General features: G+C 38.7%; 1 protein-coding gene across 1 annotated transcript; it reads left to right on the plus strand.

Moving 5' to 3' along the window:
* Positions 1-214: 214 nt before the first annotated feature.
* On the plus strand, positions 215-8,347 carry LOC143026322 (uncharacterized). The gene is made up of 5 exons (XM_076186514.1): positions 215-336; positions 594-716; positions 2,266-2,472; positions 3,820-3,960; positions 5,872-8,347. Exons 2-5 carry the CDS (start codon positions 594-596, stop codon positions 6,055-6,057), a joined length of 657 nt encoding a protein of 218 aa, XP_076042629.1. The 5' UTR covers positions 215-336; the 3' UTR covers positions 6,058-8,347.
* The last annotated feature ends 1,470 nt before the right edge of the window (positions 8,348-9,817 follow it).

Genomic DNA, 9,817 nt, shown 5'->3' on the forward strand with positions numbered 1-9,817 from the left:
ACCGTGGGTAGTTAGTTTGATAGTTACCATCATTATTATTTTGAAAATAAGGGGTCAACTACGCAATAGATTTGCTTTACTCTGTAAGTGATAAATGATAGCTGTAATAATAAATGCGATAAATTATTATTATATTAACTGAGTAAGAAATAAATCCAGATACGGATGTTACACAACATGAAATAGACAATTTCTTAGTAATGTTAGTTAAGTAGTGAAATAATAATTATAGATATTTCAAATGCTAAGGTGATGAACAAACTCTAATAGTAATTTGCCGTCATCGTCAGTTTCGATGGAAGTGCAAGAGCAAACAGTGTGTGATACAGAATAAAGGTAGGATGCGCATTTTCTTAAGGAATGCTGGTTAGCAAGTTTTATCCACATTTTATGCCATATCAAACATTGGAATATAGATTAACTGTGCATTAGAATATACTAAATTTTGATGTTCAAACTACCAAAAGTCTGTGCCTAACGTTAACTATTATGATTATCCTGAGGCCTGTGTAGTGTGTTGATAAAGCCTACTTTTGCCCGTTTGGATGAGCAGCAAATAAAATTAGACGTACAAGTATTTCTTAAATCTACAGATGGCGGAGAGAGTTGGCATGATACGTGATGAAGTACAGAAAATCAGAGAGCACGTGGAGAACGTAAAAAAGGAAAAGTTGGATATTGCGTTGAGAATCCAGGACACTATTCGTAGTGTCATCGTAAGTACACGTAGAACCGAGTCCTGATTCACCTATAAGATTTACTTATGGGAGTCAATGCTCATAGAAATTGCCTCTTTGTTTTTCAGTCTCAACATATTTGTCAAAATTCACTTTTAAAGAGTTCATACTGCCATCCGTGACTTTTGGGATTCTTATTTGTATATATATATTTTGTGGTTTGCCTTTGATATTACTACGATCCTTGCGCTAAGGAATTTCTCCCTTCATAGTTCTGTGCCAGCATTAGGCAGTGTTCAAATGATTCCCTCTTGCTACAGGTTGCTAGAAGGTTTTGTCCATGACAGTATCAATATCATGCAGACTGCAGTGTCTTATATGTATGACTCATGTCTCCATATAACCTCGGTTTTTTATAAGTCTGAGACATGTCAACTTCTCTTCATTTGACAATTCAGCCAGTTATGAGACCAATTTTGTAAATGTTGAATTTGCTCCACTTTATTGGTATCTCATGTATAAAGTGACAAAGACCACATTCTGTATTCCAACTGGGGACTAGTACTTTGATCCTCACTTTTTTGGCCCAATTACCCCATTTGTATTTTAGTGGCAATAACTAGAATTGTTATTTCCTAGTGTTTTCAGTAAAGCTTCCAAAACTTGTGTGTGCTTGTAAACTAATTGGAAACGTCCTGATCTCACATTTGCTTAGTTGCGGGTTTAAATCCTGCACTTCTCTACAATTCCCAGCAGTGACATACCTGACCCAACAGTCCAAATGCATTGCCTAGGGCAAAGGTTTCTGCTCACGCTGCATCTATGTATTCACAATGGAAATAAGCTTACATGCTTTTTTGAGTTATCCTCGGCATTTGTAATTGTTATTTCGAACTATGTGTTCTTTTCATTATCTACACTTTATGTATATTGATTCAATGCCGAAGAAAATTATTATTATTACTTAGTTGTATTATACGAGAAGGGAGCTATGCTCGTGGTGACCCGTCCTTGTATCTTTCAGCATCAAGTTTGTTCTTAAATTCTTGAATAGTTTTTGCACACATTGTTGCCTTATCTAATTTATTCAAGGTATCCACCACTGTGTGGGGAGCTATTCTTTTTTTTTTTAGATCTCTCTATAATTATCCTTTTTGAGTTTCTTTTCATGTCCTCTTGTTTTTCTTTTATTCCACTTTAATTTTCACCTTATGATAAGATCTGTTGATCTAGACATTTGAATAGACTTGATTACACAGTTTTATCAGGTTAATCCTTAGTGTTTTCCAATGTCATCAACATTAGTAATATGTCAGTTCTGAAAATAAAATGCATAGAACAATAAGCAATTTGAGACTAAAACCTTAACATATGTATTATACTTTCATTCATAAATGAGTGCATACCATACCTCAATAACACCTGGATTTGCATTCCATAATTTCATATAGATACAGATTTAATAAAATATTAACAATGGACCATTTAACCCATGGATAGCCTAAGAGCCTTGTCAGATTTTCCTATTTCTAATCATCACAGAATGTGGGTTTTTTTTCATATTTCTTACTTATATACATAACATCAGACACAGGTAGGATACTGCCCTATGGTAGCACAGTTGCAGCAGGCATGGAAGCAAAGGGAATCATCAGTAAACCGGCAGATTAGTGTCATGAGTCAAAGTGTGGAGACGTGTGTGGCTATGCAGGGTATCATCAACCACTTCAGATCTTCTCTTTTAAGTGCCTTTGACCAACACCTTGTGCCACCACTCAACATACAACTAAGTACAGTAAGCATGGTTTCAGTTTGTAAATTTGTAATAGATGCACCCTCAGTTGATATAGACACTAAAACCTCATGTTAAGTATATTTGCAGGGTTGTAGTGCTGCTAGAACTTGCCAAAGCACCAATCTGGCACCTTTGCAAGTGTGTGTTGGGTGTGGGGTTGGGGGAAGAGAGAGATGATGAGAGGATGATGGCTTGTGGGTGCTAGTTGGTGGCGGTAGGAGAATATTAGTATTACGTTCCTAATAAATTGATAATACAGATTAACCTCTTATTAACGGACTAAAAGGGGAGTAACAGTGTCCGTTGATGTGAATAATTCGTTGATTTGAAGTGGTTTTTGTGTGTGTGTGTGTATTGGGGGAGATCACCTCTTAAGTTCTATAAAATCATAGTATACGTACATGCATATTAATACCGAAATACCTGTAATAATGTAATTAATACCTACTAATACTAATAATACTATACTATTGTAATTTTTATTTACCTTTTGTGTGGAGAGATGAGTCTTCTTTTTGCCGTGATTGTATAGTGGGACTCAAAGTAGCAACTACTCTGAGTCAGAGGAGCTGCTATACTCCACTACAGGTCTAGCACTGCCAGGATGTGTTGGCAGTGAGCTCGAGGTGCCTGGCTGTGGTGACAAAGAGCGCGAGGTGCCTGGCTGTGGTGACTGATTCATAACCTTGAAAGTCTGGTTCAGGAGTGGTTTTCTGCTTGAAAAAGGAGTCCAATTTTAGCTGTTTCCCTTTCTGATACTCTTCACGAATCAATAATTCTTTTTAAAGTGCGCAAATATTCATAATAAGCCTAAATGTCATCGTTAGCAGAGAGATCAACGTAAGTTATGAGTGTGTCAATAGCCAGGCGCACCTCCGACGTCTTGGATTTAACACTGCAAACACAGCTAATAAACGTCCACACCGATCACGATCTTGTTAACTAGTAAACAAAACAAAGTGTGCACCATCACGCCATGAGACACTCAGCTGACAAACGCTGAACTAATGGACGCATTCACCCTACCTGTGAAATTTAGACTGTCAGACCGGACCAGCGGATTTTGTCCGTTGCATCTGATATCCGGTAATGCGGTGTCCGTTAATGAGAGGTCAATCTGTATTACAATATTTATTTGTTTTCACCCTCCAGAGTTCTAGTACCTCTAAAATTGGCACTGTAGTCATATATATATATATATATATATATATATATATGACTGCATCTGTACGTTTATATATATTAAGAAAGTGATTGCATTTAATGAATAACATTTCATTTTCTTTGGACAAATTGCTCTTTTAAACCAGGATTATCTACTTAGGTCTGGGTTGCATCTTTCTGCAGGCATGCACGTTTAAAGGGACAAACGGGGAGGCACAGACAAATGAAATGTTAGAGTTAAAGGAAAAAATACTTCATAGCCTGGAAGCTGCAAGGCATCAGGAAGAAATGTGTATGGAGGCCCTGTGTGCACTTCTGAAGAAGGTATAGTATCTAGTTAGACTGGGGCTTAGATTTTGGTCAGCTCTATGCATAATTAATTACTTGCATAAGTAATAAGAGCCAAGAAAAGAGGGAGGGAGGAGTGGTGAATGGGAGTGAATTGGGTGGGAGTGGAATTATGTCTTTTGACTTTGGCTACCTCTCTTGTAAGGGGGAAAAAGCCCTTAAGATATGTATGTACTTATATAAAGGGTTTATTGTGAAAAATTTTGAGGTTAGCTAGCTCCACTATGTAGTTCTTGATGCAGTTACATAAAGGGTTTATTGTGAAACATTTTGAGGTTAGCTAGCTCCACTACATGGTTCTTGATGCAGTTTCATAAAAGGTTTATTGTGAAAAATTTTGAGGTTAACTAGCTACACTATGTGGTTCTTGATGCAGTTTCATATAGGTGGTTTTCCTGGAGGCTACGGGTCTTCGACAAGAAAGACCAGGGACAAGATTGGTTGATACAGTTTACCTGCATTCCTGCTTCTCCATTCCCTGCTAAAATCAATCAATCCATTTCCCCTGGTCTCTCTTACAGAAGACCCACAGCCATCAGGTAAACAGCACAGCCTCCAGGTAGGCCCAGAAGTCATGCAGAGAAGATAGATTGTGTTGATGTCTAGGGATTGGCAGTGTGAGGTGTTCTGTGTCATCTTTGTCGTGGTTTCATCTAGGGTAATTTGAATCTAGCCAGACCTTTCCTGGGTCATTGCGGGGTGATGTCCAGAGCACAAGCATGCCAATGTGATTCTTACCAGATGAGAGAGGGGGCTCTCTGCTGTCGTTTTTGACCTGAATTTAACCTTAATTGTTCTGGTCTTGTCTATACTGTATTTCTCTAGCCTGTATATTTCTTCAATTTCTTTCCCTATTTCCTGTTCACCTTCTTGAAATATTTTTAGTACCATGTTCACTCTTTCTTTCTCCTCTCTTACTCTTGTAATCCTATTTGGATTACGTTTCTCTTCCATTCCTAACATAATTATACATTTCTTTTTATCTGCTAAGTCTCTTACTATATTCTCCTTCTCTCTCATCACTTTGATAACTGTGTCCATAGTGTGTTCCTCATCTGTTGTTTCACTATATCTCTAAATTCAATTTTGCTATTCTTCTGAACCTTTTTCCAACCACTTACCTCTTTTTCTATGGAGTCTCTATTCTCTTTATTATTCCTCTTTAATTTCTCATTCTCATCCTTTACTTCTTTTAACTGTCTTTTTAATTCTTCTAATTCTTCATTTAGGTTTTTGTTCTCCTTCTTTAGTTCTTCCAATTTATCAACACTGTGTAATCAGTGCAAGTTGACTGAACCTAACCTCCCATGATTTGTTCATTTTTGTTAGTTTTTCCTCAAAACTTGCTAATCGGGGGAGGTTGTCATCTACCTCATTAAATCCATAGAAATGATTATCTCCACTTTCTATTGCGCTGCTCTTATTTATATTTCTAATTTTTATGCCTTTACTAATTTCTTCAAATTCACTGTCGTCTGCGCATCTCATGTTGACATTCCTTCTGACATCCGGGGCCCGTACTCCCTCATCTTCATTTCCTTCCATTTCCTCAGTAATCCCTCCCCTTCTCCTTTTTCTACACCTTCCCACCACACCACGAGCTTTTCCCTACTAATACAACACAGGTACTTTTTTTTTTTTTTTTCACCCTGTTATTACTCTCAGAGCTCTATTCTCTAAAGTTTGTAATATGTGTGTGTCTTGCTATTTGTTGGGAACTATGCTGCAGAGGTCTAAAGGATCACCCACCCTTTTTTATGTTGTTTGGATACTTGAAATCATGTCCCATATACTGAAGTATACAGTATTTGTAATTCCCTGTGTAATATTCATTACTGTCATGGTTTTTCTATCAACTGTGATTTGTTAAGGCTTCATTCTTTCCAGGTTGATGGTGCCTCAACTAATTTTGTGTCCACAGTCTCCACTGTCAATCAAAATCTGGAGAAAAAGATGGAGTCACTAAATGGAAAGATTGAGGAGGACCTAGTACAGTGCAGTCACATGCTGAATATAATGGCCCTCATGAAGCAAAAAGTCAATTCTGTTTTCCAGAACTTCTCAGGCATATAAAAGCTGTGAATTATTTTACATTTGTCACTACTGAAAGAAATGTATTGTTGTATGGTTATGTACTTCAGAAAGAGGAATGATAAGATATATTTTCCAAAGTTTTCTTTGTAAAGTGAAGGATAATTTGTTTTTATGATTATACATTCATTATTTTATTTTCCCTCAACTGTGACACATCTGGGGTATTGGTTGCATATTATTGTGGGGTTAAAAGCTGCTCTGTAGCATAAAGCTGATACTTTAGGGTCTATATGGGATCAGTTTGTATGGTGGAGTGGAAGGAGGTTTCTTTAAGGTTAACGTGGATGAAGGTGAAACTGGGAAGCGAGATTGGGTTTTTATAAGTGCATATGGGCCTGGTAATGAGAAGAGTAGAGGAAAGGGAGACTGGATAGATTTAAATGGGTGCATAGAGGGTTTAGGGAGAAATGTCAATGTAGTGGTAATGGGAGATCTCAATGCTAGGATAGGAAATAAAGAAATAGATGGAGTGGTTGGGAAGTATGGAGTTCAAGAAAAAAATCATGGAGATATGTCTAGAATTGATGATAGCAAATGCAGTGTTTAGGAAGAAAGTCAAATATAAGTACACATAAGAGAGGGTGGTAGATGGAAGGGTATTAGATGGGGCTCTAATGGACCATATAGTGGCAAACAGGAGAAGAAAAAGACTTGAATGGACATGTTCTAAGGGGAGATACATATACCAAAGGCTTTTTCCCCCTACATGGAGTGTAGCCAAAAGAAAAATCATTGAAACCACTCCCACCCATTCCATTTCCTATATATTCCACTCTCCTCCACCCTTCCCCTCCCTCTTATCTTGGCACCTCCTGGATGATGGGTCATCCCTGCATCCTGTCCACTGCCCTGGGTCAGAAGCAGTGTCACAAGACACAGCATATCCATAGCAAGGTCACTTCATAAATTCAGCGACCCCCCTCTCTGTCCCCCCATGCAGAGAAGGAGAAGACAGGGAGAAATCCCTTCGGGCTGTGTCAAAAAATTTTCTCATACATACTTCCTCACCCCCCATCCCTTACCCACTCCCCTGCATACATCACAACAATATCTATACACAACCCCTCTCCATTCACCCCTATCTTCTGTCCTCTCCCATCCTTCCTCCACAGACATTCCTCTCTTTTGTAATGCCCCTTTCACCCCATCCATCCATCTCATCCTAGGACGCCCCCTCATATTCACTCCTTCCACCTCCGTCTTCCACACTTCTTTTACTAATCTTTCTTTCCATGTGTCCAAACCATCCCAATACTCTTTCATCAACCCTATCTCCCAGTTCCCTTTCCACCCCTGTTCTCCTCCTCACCTCCTCATTTCTCACTCTGTCCAGCCTAGTGACCGCCATCATACTTCTCAGACATTTCATCTCAAACACATTCAAACTCCTTCTCTCTTCCTTTCTCATGTTCCATGTTTCTGCCCCCATACAATGCTGTTGACACAATCACTCCTTCATATAACCTCCTCTTAGCATCCATTCCCAGATGTCTATTTCTCATTACACTTTTCAATCCACCAAGACATTTACTCGTTTCTCTCAATCTACATTCTACCTCCACTCCTCCCTTTCCTGCCACATTTGCACCTAAGTATCTAAAACTATCCACTTCCTCCAGTCTTTCACCCTCTATGCTCACTTCCAGCCTGCTGTCACTCTCTCCCCTAGTACATTTCATCACCTTACTTTTGCCCACATTTATCTTTAGCTTCCTTTCACACACCTTCTCAAACTCTGTCACTAACTTCCTCAATCCCTCCTCTCTAGTAAGGGGAGGTAGTGGGGGAATATCAGATAATTTTTTGGTGGAAGGTGAGTTGAGAGTGGAGGATAGATGGAGAAAGGAAAAGAACAGAAAGTAAGGAAGTGCTCAGAGTTAATTGCTTAAATGATGAAAAGTAGTACAAGAAGCTGAGAGAAGAGTGGGAGTGAAGGATAGAGTAGACCGAGGAATGGGGATGTTTCAAGGAGGAGTCACAAGGTGTGCAAAGATGGTGTGTGGAACAAGGAGGATGGGAGGAAAGAGAAGGAAGGGTAGTAAGTAGTGGATGATGAAGCAAAGAAGATTGGATGAGAGAAGGAATAAGCATTCACAGATTGGTTACAAAATAAGATGAGAGAATCGTGAAAGGTACAAAGAAAAGAGAAGTAGAGCATAAGAATAAAGGAGAGCAGGTGAAATGGGTGAAGAGTATGACAATTTTTTTAAACTAATGAAAAAATGTTTTGGAAGGAAAGGTGAATCAAGTGTAGAAGATTAAAGGTGCAGATGGAGAGATGATAATGGAGGGAACAGCAGTGTAAGGAAGATGGGCAGAGTATTTTAGGGAGTTGCTAAATGTGGAGGAGGATAGGGAGGGAAAGGTAGTTGCAGTGGGAAGTCCCAAGAAAATGACTGATGAATGAGGAAAATGGTAGAGAAATAAGGAAAGATGAGGTGAAAGCAGTTATTGAAATAATGAGAGCAGGTAGGGCACCCGAGTTAGATGGGTGTCATGCAGTGTCTAAAACAGGGAGGTACAGTGATGATGGACTGTGGTGGGGTTTAATGTGTATCCAAAAGTGGGTAAAATACTGGAGGAGTACCTGCATCATTCCACTTTACAGGGGAAAACGGGACAAGTGTGAGTGTGGTAGTTTCAGAGGGATCAGTTTGTTGAGTGAAGTTGGGAGGGTTTTGATTGAGAGGATTAGAAAAGGAACAGAGGGAGTAATTGGTGAGGAACAGTGTGGGTTTAGGACAGGTAGGGGTTGTGTGGATAAAATTTTTGTGGTAAGGCAGATATGTGAACTATAGGAAAAGGATCTAAGTACTCCTACTTTAATGGGCAGGATTCCTTGCAGAGGTGGAAAACTAATTGACCTGACCTATTAGACTCAAGAATGCACACAATTCTATAAGGTTTTAATACGGATAACATATAATTAAGTGCACTATTGACTTAACTTTTTTCATTATGAAAACAATTGTTGTCATTTTACTATATTCCCTGAAAACGTACAAGGACCTATAAAAGTGATCAGGCTGGAGAAGGTTACACCATGAAGAGAAACACACCATTCATTGTTTTGGGTTTATTGTGTTTTACTCCTCATCCTTGTTTGTGCATATTATGTATTATGTATTTTTTTTTTCTCCCTTAATGATGCCATGTTTTGTAAAATTGAGAATAAAAGATTGAAGTCCTTTTTGTTACTAGACTTTCCTTAGTGCAACAGTAAAGGTGAGGTACTGTATATGCCAATGTACAAGTCAACTCATAAAATTGTGAGGTGTAATTCAAGTTTAGCTCCCTGGAATGTTGTGTGTAATGACAATATGTCATATATACTTGATGCCCCCTCGTCCTATTTCATCCCACAAGGAGCTGCCATTGATTAATACTAACTATTGTAATGGTTGCCAAACAAGAGTTTCATATGTACATGCCAAGGGCAATTTCTCCTTTATAATGTTGGGGAAGGGGTGGCCAAGTCAGAGCATACACCCACTTCATACACATTAGAAACTAACATTTAAGCACCTCATGGAGGATGGGTTATCCCTGTCTTTGCCACACTGATCAGGTAAGAAGTAAAACAGCAAGACACGAGATTCTGCAGGAAATAATTGTAGTGGACTTCAAGTTATGGAAACATAAGATAATTACTTCTATGGATTTAATGAGGGAGGAGATGACAACCTCCCCCGACTAGTAAGTCTAGAGGAGAAACTAACAAAAATGAACGAAGAATGGG

The sequence above is a fragment of the Oratosquilla oratoria genome, chromosome 6, assembly GCF_046742065.1.
Source record: "Oratosquilla oratoria isolate Oo_2021 chromosome 6, ASM4674206v1, whole genome shotgun sequence".
NCBI lineage: Eukaryota > Metazoa > Arthropoda > Malacostraca > Stomatopoda > Squillidae > Oratosquilla > Oratosquilla oratoria.

Excerpts from the sequence above, each read along its gene's own strand:
- LOC143026322 (XM_076186514.1), top strand. The coding sequence starts at position 594 with ATGGCGGAGAGAGTTGGCATGATACGTGATGAAGTACAGAAAATCAGA. Across the intron at positions 717-2,265 it reads ACACTATTCGTAGTGTCATC|ACACAGGTAGGATACTGCCC; the intron begins GTAAGTACACGT and ends ACATAACATCAG. Across the intron at positions 2,473-3,819 it reads TCAACATACAACTAAGTACA|GCATGCACGTTTAAAGGGAC; the intron begins GTAAGCATGGTT and ends ATCTTTCTGCAG.